We start from the raw sequence: 11,642 nt of genomic DNA, 5'->3' as shown, positions 1-11,642 counted from the left end.
GCTGGGAACCTAGTATTCAGAATATCTAAATTTATGGAGAACACCTGAATCAAACCAGCACAGTGGTTAAGGCACTTGCCTGTGAAGCCTAAGGACCCAGGTTCAATTCTCCAGGTCCCAAATAAGCCATATGCATATGGTGGTGCATGCATCTGGAGGTCTTTTGCAGTGGCTCTCTCTCTCTCTCTCTCTAATAAATTAATAAATTAATATTTTTAGAAGTGTGACCACACCCAACTAATTTTGCTACAAATTTGAAGAGACCTGAGGCCCTCATAAGGAGGTGAAACTCCCTTGGAAGCAGTGCAGGCCATTCCTATGTGCTGCCTTGGGCAAAGAGGAGTAAGTTACAGGGCAGGGGGCGGGGTACAAAGTTAAGAGCCATTTAACAAGGCCTGTACGAAATGTTCTTGGCCTTGAGGATGAGGGACAGAGAGGTTGTCACATGGGAATGTTATTTACTCTGGCTCTTTTTTTTTTATTTTAATATTTTGATTTGTTCATTTTCAAGGAGAGAGAAAGGGTACACCAGGGCCTCCAGCCACTGCAAACTCCAGACACATGTGCTGCCTTGTGCATTTGGCTTGCATGGGTACTGGGGAATCAAACCTGGGTCCTTAGGCTTTGCTGAAAAGTGTCTTAACCACAAAGCCATATGTCCAGCCCTACTCTGGCTCTTTGTCAAGTGTCTTAATACAAACAGTTCATGTGCTTGATCCTTATTCACAAGGCTGAGGGGGCAGACAGCTAGCTGGCTCTATCGGCTGACATATACTATCTATTCCCCAGGAGATCTCTAAACACTCAACTTGACACCCAGCCCCTTGCCCAGGCAGAACAGTGAGGCGTCTCTCGCCTCTTCATCCACTGCTTAGGCCGAGCTGTGTCCCAGGACCCCAAGGAAGAGCCCCACCCCAGACTTCCTCTTGCACCTGCAGAAGCTCCTCTCTCAAAACAGATGCAGGCAACAGATACTAATTCCAGACGCTTCCGGGATTGCTCCTGTGTAACTGCCAGTGTTCTAGCTCAGGGTCCAGAAAGACCGATGATACTTGCCACAGTGAGGCAGGGTCCCTAGTAGAGATAACAGTGCTGACACTGGGCCAGGTTTGAGGCAACTTTCCGGCAGGAAACAGCCAAGAGTGGATTTTCCAGGCAGCACACGTGGGGTGGGGAGGGGGCATTTGCTTCTCAAGGGTTCTCTGCTCAAAGCCTGGCTGAGCCTTGCGGATGTCCTTCGCTGGCACCGCTTGTGACCTCCCATACCTGCTGCGTTATCTCCTGTTGGAAGGGACGGTGCAATACAGACTGCATGAGTGCTCTGTATCATTGCAGCCCTCACCTCCCACCAGGCCATTGCTCAGGGTTGAGTTTTCCCGACAAATCTGGGAACACTAGACTCCCCTAGACTGGAGTCCCTGGACAGCATTGACAGCCCTGTGTGTGTGCACAGCACCCCCTCCAATCTCCCTCCACTTTTCCACTCCCTGTATGATCCAGCACAAATAGCAGGGCCCCAGGGCTCCATAATCCACGTATTCAGTGTGTGGATGAGAGGAGACCCCTTTCCCCAGTTAGAGGTTGGTCTGCTTAGAAGCATGCGCCCATGGAAACCACAGGAGACTGGGTGGGAGAGGGCTTGAAACCACAGTCCCAAATGGGAGTTCCCACCTCCTAGCCACACATCCCCCAGCCTGTCTCTTGTCCTCCTGCCTGGCTTTACCTGAGGGACTGCACTCTGATCCCCAGGGAGGCACATAGCAGGGAAAGTCTGCTTGCTCTAGATAAGACCCCACCCAAACTCCACCTCCTAGCCTGCCCCACCCTTTGCCCCAACACAGCTCTGCACAGAAGAGAGTGTTCTCACTTGGGTCCTGGAGAGCAAGGTTCTCAAGGTTCCCACCCTGAGCTGCAAGCTCTTTCCTCCTTGTCAGCCAACAAATGCAGAGACTCAGATCATCCTGCTGGTGGGCTTCCTGGGCCAGAGGCAGCCTGGCCAAGGACATGGAACCTCAGCTAACAAACCTAAGCCGGCTGAGTCCTCGAGACTCTCTGGGTCCCAGTGCCTCCCAACCCCCCACTGTGGTTCCTGGATTACTCCAGTGTTTCCCTTCCACAGCCATAGTTGGTCAGACCTGGGTCCCCAGCTCACAGAGATCTTTGCCCTGAATATCCAGCTCTCAGAACTAACCCAGGCTCCCAAATTTCTCTGGCTCCAGGTGGGGAAGTCACAAGTAGGAGAGCCAGGCTACACCCAGGAGACTCTTGCTGTGGCCCCCATCCAGGAGCAGCTGGTGGCCCCATGGAGAACAGGACTCTTGGCAGCCCAGAGCAGGTCATGTGTCTGAGCTAACAACCCACAGCCCTGTCCTTGCTGATAACCACACGTTTGTGTGGCAGAGACAGACTCCAGGGCAGGGCTGAGTGGGGACTAGTACCAACCAAGATGGCTTTCTAGCTTGCCCTCTCAGATAGGTATCCCCAGGCCAGTACCCCCAGGGATAGGATGCTGCTTCCAAGGAGCACTCCCTGCTAAGAGCTGTGCAGGAGGGACAAGGAAAATCCTACAAGGACTCCTGGTGGGCCCCTCCCAGGGTTTGGAGGAAGGGAGCTGCAAACTATGGAGTCTTTAGCTCTGGCAGGGACACCAGGGCTAGTTGATGTTTCTCACCAAGTGACCACCTGTGCAACATCACCCTGCAACAGCCATCATAATTACACTTCTGACATTTGATAAGAAATAGAAATCTAGGGCTGGAGAGATGAGTTAGCAGTTAAGGCACTTGCTTACTGTGAAGCCTAAGGACCCATGTTCAATCTCTCTCCAGATCCCACATAAGCCAGATGCATAAAGATGAGGCAAGTGCAAGGTCACACGTGCCCACTAGGTGGCACAAGCATCTGGAGTTTGATTTCAGTGGCTGAGGCCCTGGAGTGCCAATTCTCTCTCTCTCTCCTCCCTCTAAAATAAATTAAAATTAAAAATAGAAATCTACATAGAGGCAAAGTATGTAACAAAAATATTTATTTTCTATGACAAATAATAAAATAAAAGAAGAAAAAGAACAAAAAAACAGATACAAATGCAATTGAGGAAGTCACCCCAGCCAGGCCTAGTGACCAAGGCCCGTAATCCCAGTTACTTGGGGGTCTGAGACAAGAGGATCAGATACTCAATACCTGCCTGGTGGGGTTGAGAAGATGGTTCAGTGGGTGAAAGTGCTGGCTATGCAAGTGTGGCCACCAGAGTTCAAATCCCCAAGAGCCACGTAAACCCACATCCCATGCATCTGTAATCCCAACCCTCTTACCAGGAGATAGAGACAGTGGGAGCTCATAGGCTGGCTAGCCTAGAATATGCAGCAGTGAACAACTAAAGTAATTTGGTAATTTGGCCTCAAACAAGGTAAAAGGGGAGGACTGACATCAGTAAGTTGTCCTCTGATCTCCACATAGACACACACACACACACACACACACACACACACACACACACACACACATGCATGCGCGCACGCGCACATGACCTGACTGGACAATGGAGTGAGTCCAGGACCAGCCTGAGCAACTTAATAAGACTTTGTCTCAAAATAAAAACTAAGAAGAGTGTTTAGGGTAGAGCTCAGTGGTAGAGCACTCGCCTGGCATATGCAAGGCCTGGGGTTCCAGCCCCAACTAAGCCTACTCCAAAATAAGAGTCTTCTAATGCCACATTCATGTCCCACCAAGTACAGCCCTGGAAGTAGAGTCCACAAACCAAGACTCACCAAATCCAGGGTTGAGCCAGAGCTGTTCTGGACTAGGTGGAAAAGCCAGGTAATAGGACAACGGGGCAGAAGCAGCTGCCACTCTGTCCTCAAGGTGCTGAATCACTACCTCCCAGAGTTTGGAGGGAGGGGGCTATGGGACAGGATCAGATCCAAGTGAGGAAGGACTTGCTCAAAGGCTTGCCTTTTTTCTTTGCATCCATAAGCAGATTATTAACTCAGGCAGGAGGGCTCTGGATTCCACATTACAGATGAGAACGTGTGATGACTCCAGCTTCATTGATGCTTGAGGCTATAGCAGCCAAGGACAGGCACCAGACCTGACACACACGTGCACGCTTGTAGAAGAGTCATCCCAGACATCTGTTGGTCACCCAGCCTGTCGGTCAGCTGTTGAGAGCTGTCTCCTCCACAGCCTCAGTGGGGATGTCCTCAGCAACTGAAAACTTGTGGGCTTTATCCTGTCTGTTCTGCTGCCAGAGAAATCCAGAATGAAGCCCCGTCTCCCAGTCTCCCAAGCCACGAACCTCATTGCTGTCAGGGCCATTTTACTATAAGGCTCAGCTGTGGACCAAGAGCTCAGAGCCAGCCAGGCATGGTGGTGCACACCTTTGATCTCAGCAGTTGGGTGGCAGATGTAGGAGGATTGCCAAGAGCTCAAGGCCATCCTGAGACTACATAGTGAATTCCAGGTGCTACAGCAAGACCCTATCTCAAAAAAAAAAAAAAAAAAAAAAAAACAAAACAAAAGGGCTAGAGAGATGGCTTAGCAGTTCAAGTGTTTGCCTGCAAAGCCAAACGACCCAGGTTCAATTCTCCAAGACCCACATAAGCCAGATGCACAAGGTGGCACATGCATCTGGAGTTTGTTTGCAGCAGCTGGAGGTCCTGGCATGCCCATTCTCTCTCTCTCTCTCCTTCTTTCTCTCTTTCTCAAATAAATAAATAAAGATAAAAATAAAATATATATTAAAAAAAAAGAACTCAGAGCCTTCAACCAGCTGGGAACTCCCACACCCACCCAAACACCCTGAACAATGATACCTGCAGAGTCACTGATGCCAAGGTCACGCGGCCTATAACACAAAAGACACTCTGGTCAAGGGAGGGACCAGAGGGACTGGTCAGAGAACATGGGCATCCAGCAACAGTACATTTGAAGACCTACATACTGGGTTCTGGCTGTGTTTTTCCCCCAGAGACTGTTCCTTTCTGAAGCAATGTGAAGTGGCCTATAGCTGCATCTCCTTGCTAGACCAGACCCATGGGAGAATCCCCATGTGAGAGGACAGGCCCCTCCCATCTACCCCAGGGCAGGGACAAACCTAGTCTACCATCATCTTAATTTAACCACGTTACAGAGGGGTGATCCCACCTATTCCCAACAGCAGGGGCCCCAGTTGGGCAGAGAAGGGGATGGGCTATTTGGCCTTGCTCCTGAGCTTGGGTGCCCAAGCCTCCCCACACTTTGGGCACCCAGGGGTGAACACATGCCTCTGGCCTGAGAGTGTGGCCTGTCTGGCCCTTTTGGCTCTCTTTGTTTCATGCCTGTTCTCCTGGACCATGCCCAGGCCTAGGCTGGTCTGCAAGCTGGACTCTAGTGCCCAACTCAAATAGGCATAGGTGAAGTGCTGGAGGAAAGAAAAAAGGAAGAAAAGAAGGAAGGAAGGAAGAAAGGAAGGAAGGAAGGAAGGAAGGAAGGAAGGAAGGAAGGAAGGAAGGAATCAACCTGGATCTTGTCTGTAAGGACATAGACTTGTCCTTGGCCAACCAGCTGCTGACCCTGTATCCCCAGCATCTCTTGCTCTGGGCTCCCTACAAGTCCCCAGAGACAGACAGGAACTGGGGAGCTCTGGGCTCAGGAGTGAGTAGGGATGATGAGAGCTCATGGGTCAGGGGCCCCACCCAACCACCCCTCTAGGGAGGCCCACCTGACACCTGGGCTCTGGGAAAGACAGGAAGATTCCCCCTCACCAGTAGCAGCTATACAAGGAGGGTCCCAGGAAATCCTGCATGGACCTTGGTGACCCTCCTGGGGTTTGGAGGGAGGGAGCTAAGGGTGTTGGGGTTAGCCCTGGAAAGGTGGGCTGTTACTCACTGGAAACCCTTCTTTGCTTCCACAAGCAGAATATCATGAAAGCTGTGATAGCACCAAGGCTGGCCAAGGTAAAGTAAAAGCCCCATGAGAAGGAGCAGGTGACATCTGTACTGCGGGTTCCACGTTCTGTTTCTTTCTGGAACCACTGCTGGCACCTAGGAGAGAACAGCCATGGAACATGGGATGTAGGGGCAGCAGGCTGGGCCCCATGAAGGACTGAGGCTCCCTCACACCTCAGGAGCTTCCCTGTAGGCCATGAAGCTCAGGACTACTTGGCTGATCAGCAGCTCTAGGATGGAACTCAGGCGTGTCCCACTTTCCAAGACCTTTTGGGACAGACAGGGAAAGAAAGGGCAAGAGGAACAGAGAGGAAAGGAGGATGAGACAAGTGAAACGAGATAACAAAGATGGAGGAAGTGGGGACGGGGGGAACCACCACAGCTGAAGACAGAAGGGAGAGGTAGGGAGAGAGGTGATCAGAGGTAGGATGGAATCTGCACTTTTCCCTGGAGCAGCCACATCTTGACTACTCCAAGTCACACCCAGGAACACCTGGTTACCCCAGAGATTCTGAGTTCACAAGTGAGCTCTGGGGTCTTGGACTAGCGTTTGAAAGAGTTCTGGCTCAGAGGGACCAGAGGCTTCACCTTAAAAATGGCATTTTATTTCAAATAAAACAATATTTTTAAAAGGGCTGATGAGTTAGCTGGACATGGTGGCACACGCCTTTAATCCCAGCACTCAGGAGGCAGAGGTAGGAGGATCACCATGAGTTCAAGGCTAACCTGAGACTACATAGTGAGTGAAATCCAAGTCGGCCTGAGCTAGAGTGAGACTGTACCTTGAAAAAACAAAAAAGGGGGGTGCTGGTGAGATGGTTCAGCTGTTAAGGCACTTGCCTGCAAAGCCTAAGGACCTGGGTTTGGTTCCCCAGTACCCACATAAAGCCAGATGCACAAGGTGGGGCATGCATCTAAAGTTCAATTACAGTGGTTAGAGGACTGGTGGACCCACCCCCTGCCTCTTTCTCACACACTCTTTTTTTTTTTTTTTTTTTTGAGGTAGGGTCTCACTCTAGCCCAGGCTGACCTGGAATTCACTATGGAGTCTCAGGGTGGCCTCGAACTCATGGTGATCCTTCTACCTCTGCTTCCCAAGTGCTGAGATTAAAGGTGTGCGCCACCACACCCGGCTTCTCACACTCTCTTTCAAAAAAATTAATTTAACTTAATTTTTAAAAACAAGAATGGAATTGGACTGGAGAAATGGCTTAACAGTAAAGGCGCTTGCCTATGAAGCCTAAGGACCCATGTTTGACTCTCCAGATCCCAAGATACACAAAGGTGAGGCAAGCACAAGGTTGCACATGCCCACTAGGTGGTGCAAGCATCTGGAGTTCAATTGCAGTGGCTAAGGCCATGAGGTGCCAACTCTCTATCTGTGTCTCTCTCTCAAAAAAAAAATTAAAAAAAATTAATGGCATTTTACAGTCTCCTGTCCAATTCCAGAAGTGCAGAGACCCTCCCACCTCCATGACTTGACACCCAGCTCCCATAATCACAGGGTAGGAACTAGCAGCAGCCTGCAGAGGCCAGTCTTGGCTAAGGTTACCTGCTCTGTTACAGCATGAGCTCATCCATGCTGCCATCTTGTGTGCAGACTCCTGGCTGGGGACTACCCAGGGTATGCCTTGGTGCTTCTGGTAGAGTGTGGGACCAGCCCCTCCCCAAGATGCAAACTGAAACCCCTGGGGTCACCTACTTGGTCCATGGTAGACACTTCTCCTGGGTCCCTCCTGATGAAAAGGTGCCCAAGAGGCAGTTGGCACACACTGTGTTCTGGCTGTAAGTACCTGGGAAGTGAAAAGCGATGGGCAGAGAGACTCTGAGCTCCATGAGTTCAAGGCCTGTTTGTTCTAGGAGTCTTCTAGCATCAAATACTCCAGGGATGATGTGAGTTGGGGGAGGTAGCTAACACCCACAGAGTTCTCAGGAGGGGGTTAAGTAACTCAGGGCCATCAAGACATGGAGAGGCCCAGATGTAATAGTCCAGGAGACCCTCTGTCTTCATCCCACAAACCTATCAAGTGCCTTGTCAAGGCTCTACATGGGAGCTGGCCTCACACTTCACTTTAGGATGAACAGTGGGGTGACTACAGAATACCCCATCAGCCAACTGCCAGCCTGGCATGTGAGATGAGGCTAGATGACTGAGAGAGCCAGGAGGAAGAGCTCCTGAAACTGTCCCCTCCCTTCCTCTGTCCTCTTCATAACTCTCTCATCCCTCTTTCCCTTCTCCCCAAAGACATCCCTCACTTCACCTCCTTTGTCCTCCTCTGTCCTGCCCCCCTCCCTGCCTTCCCTGGCCTGACCTCCCTTTCCCCTGCACTGCCTTCCCCTCCCCCCCCCCCATGTTCAGCCCTGGCCTTCCTCTGCCCTTCTTCTGCTCTCATCTATCTCCTCCCCTCTGCTATTTTATACGCCCCCCCCCCCGCCGCCCAGCCTTGTCTCCTTTCTTGCTGTCAGGACGAGGCTGAGTGGGTAGGCCAGGGGCTAGCCAAGGTTTCTTCCCCTTCCAAGATCCATGAGCTGGAAGGCACCTGGGATTCAAAAATGGCGGGGGGGATTGCAGTCAGTGAGGACAAGGAGGACCTGGAGAAGTGATATCTGCCACTGCCAGCTCACCTCTCTTCAGCACCCTCTGGCCTGGAGGGCAGGTAGTGTGGGGCAAGCACAAGACACAGTGGTTCCCTTCCTCAATATCACAGAAGTAGCCTTGGCTGCAGTGACATACAGTGTCCTGTGTGCTGGAACAATTCTGCCAAGTGACCATGCCCATGTCTGTAATTCAAGACAAGGAGCTGAGAGCAGCAACTGGGCAGTAGGAGCCTCCAGGGAGAGCACCCTGCCTTGCCCTGGCCCAACCCACTTGAGCTTCTCAAAGAACAGCCTCACCTGCCAGCTGCTTTCCATGCCCTCCTCCCAGCACCTGCCCCTGCCCTGAAGGCTCAGGACTGTCACATGTGCTTCCAGCATTGGCCTGTAGGGGGAGCCAGACACAACCTGACTCTGGACTGAGTCCTGGCCTGAGGATCCCTGCTGCTGGAGACAGTGGGTCGTTGAAGGGCCTGGGCTGGGCTCTACCCAGGTAAGGATCCATCTCCCCTTCCCTCTCCAGGAGGCAAGACTCCCAACCGTGTGCCCATAGCCTTGGGAATCCAGAGAGAGTTAGTTCCGCCATCTAGCAGAAATGCTGCTGCTGTCTACTGGGGCCTCAGTTTCCTAGTCCATGGAATGGACGGTTTTCTAGCTAGGGGCAAGGCTGAATCTGTGTGGGGCCCGTGTGCGTGCATACAGGGTCACCCTCTATAGGGGTGAGGCCAGCTCTATGTGGGTACTGTGATGGGCACAGGCTTACCTAGGATAGTGTCTAAACATTATGGGGCTATGGAGGGACAGAAGTAATTGCCACTGTGGGCAGCTTCTGTTCTCGTTGCTCCAAAGGACCTTTGCATCCCCTCCCTTTGAGCCCAGCCACCCAGATGACTCTTTTCTGGGTTCATAGGCTTCCTGTATTTGGGAAAGAAAGACTGAGGACCCACAGCGGTCCCCAATGAAGGCCCAACCCCACCCAAGACCCCCTTTAGAGGGAGAGACTCATCAGCCGCCTATATCAATTGGCTGGAAGAGCAGAGCAGAAAGCAGACAAGACATGGTCTGTGGAGATAGGACCTCATAAGCCAAAATGGCAGTGTGCACCCTGAGAACCACCTCACTGTGGTGGTTAAGGCCTACCCCATGGCTCAGTGGGGGCCTCTTTCCAGCAAATCCAAGATTAGGAAGGCCCAGGTGAGGGGGGAACAGGGGCAATAGATCATGGGTCTCTTTGGGGAGCTCCAAGCTGTGCTTGGGCCTCAGGCATACTCCTACCTGGATCACAGTCTCCACAGGGCAGGCACTGGCTCAAGCCATTTGGGTGGGCAGTATAGGTCTTTGGGGGACAGGGGATGCACACTGTGCCCGTCAGCTCACTGCAGACCTGCTTCACATGGTAACCTGTAGCCAGGGCCCACAGCTTCTCAGTGGTGAAGTAACCCCGTAGGATCCCATCCAGAACACCCACCTGGAATCCTGGTAGGTAATGACACCAGTGATGAGGACTCAGGTCCCACAGGACAGACATATAGTCCCAGCTCCCTTCTATGTGCTTGCTGTGAGCAAGTCAGAAGTTCTGGGAGAACGTGGAGTCTTGTATTTCACCCAGACCTGGCTCTGATCTTGGTCCACTCTCAGCCTCAGCCCTGTCCCAGAGGCCTCCCGCAGTCACATATCAGTAAGTGTCCCAGTAGCCAGGGAGTGCAGGCTGCAGGAGACTGTTCCTCAGCTGCAGTCCTATGCTGCCTGTGTCTCTCAGGCCACGAGTTTAGTGCCACCCAAGGCTGAAGACCCATAGAACAAGGGCCTGGGGCAGCAGTGTCATGCTGGGTCACAGCAAGGTTACCTCCACCCCTCGCTCTCCCCCCAACCCCAGTGCTGCTCCTACCTGCGCTGCACTTGGGGCAGCACTCGGCAGCCACAGGGTACTCCTCTTCTCTGCACTGGGGCTGGGCAGGGACATGACTCAGGGAACTCAAGAGGAGGATACACAGTGCCTACAGTGAGAGTGAGCTTTAAAGGGGAGGATCTGTCCCTGTGGCTTCCCCAGAATGGCCTAGGGCTTCAGTCTCCCTTCTGTGGGGAGGCCGTAGCTTCTGGGTCATGCAATGTCCTAGTAGGGCCCGCAGAGCTATGCCCTGGACAGACTCAGAGCACAAGTTTCGGTGACTAGCTCCTTCTCCAGCCTCCATTCTGACAATATGAAACAGCAGGAAGCAGATGCTGCCTGCCCGGGGCCCCTGTCTCCCCTGCTCTGTGCTGAGCTCACTGACCACTTGGAGTGGCAGGTTCATCTGGGGCTGGCCCTCAGGGACTCTCTGTAGGGAATGGAAGAAGGGTGGCCACTAGCTCCAAGCTGACTGGCAGTCATGGTTACCAACCTGGGCAGGCAGGAGAACCACCCTGACCGGTGCTAGCCCTCACCCGGTCTGCCCTGGACTCCAACCATTGCACAAACACATTCTTATCAGCAAGGACCGGCTGCAGCTGGTCAGCCTTTTGATAAAGGGTCCATCCAGGACACTTTCAGCCCAGGACTATTAAGAGCCCCATCCCTACAAAGGGCTACCAGCACCTACTCATGAATGATGGCCTGACTATTCTGCCTGTGCCCCCCCCCATGGAAGTGTGGGAGTTATAAATAAGTCAACTGGTCAGCTAGGGACAACAACTCACAAGCTGAAACCCCAGATATAGCCAAGGGCAGGCGTCTGAGAAGGGGAAACGTCTGGGGTGATCCCTGGCTAGAGTAGAGGGTGGGAGGCACAGGACTTGGGGACAGAGAGGGGCTCTAGGACTCACCAGCATCAGGACATTGGCTGTAGGGAACTTGTTCCAGCAGGGAGGCCCCCAGCTTGGCCAAGATTCCATGTTTCTGGTCAGGATACCGCAGGCCCAGGAGCCCCATGGGCTCTAGGGCTCACATACATCCCCGTCATTGTCAGTACATTGAAAAGTGAAAATGAAAGAAATCTTTTGCAGATGTACGGAGGTCTGTTCGGGCTGGGGTGATTTGCTGTTTTTCCTTGAAGTGCAAGAGGCAGCAACCAGCAATGACAGTGACAAGCTCAATGATCAAAGTGGTGTCCAGCCAAGAAGGGAAGGAGACACAACCCACACAGG

The 11,642-nt window shown here is 52.4% G+C and overlaps 1 protein-coding gene across 1 annotated transcript; it reads right to left on the bottom strand.

Annotated features, from left to right (window-relative positions):
- Positions 1 to 4,153: 4,153 nt before the first annotated feature.
- Positions 4,154 to 11,390, bottom strand: Tnfrsf14 (TNF receptor superfamily member 14). Its single transcript, XM_045149070.1, has 8 exons — positions 11,322 to 11,390; positions 10,408 to 10,516; positions 9,795 to 9,920; positions 8,550 to 8,705; positions 7,627 to 7,717; positions 5,866 to 6,020; positions 4,812 to 4,843; positions 4,154 to 4,240 (listed from the first exon to the last, which is right to left on the bottom strand). The coding sequence occupies exons 1-8, from the start codon at positions 11,388 to 11,390 to the stop codon at positions 4,154 to 4,156; spliced, it is 825 nt and encodes a 274-aa protein (XP_045005005.1).
- Positions 11,391 to 11,642: the final 252 nt, after the last annotated feature.

The sequence above is a fragment of the Jaculus jaculus genome, chromosome 5, assembly GCF_020740685.1.
Source record: "Jaculus jaculus isolate mJacJac1 chromosome 5, mJacJac1.mat.Y.cur, whole genome shotgun sequence".
Lineage (NCBI taxonomy): Eukaryota > Metazoa > Chordata > Mammalia > Rodentia > Dipodidae > Jaculus > Jaculus jaculus.
Note: the sequence above shows the minus strand (reverse complement) of the source record. Positions and strands in the feature narration are given on the sequence as shown.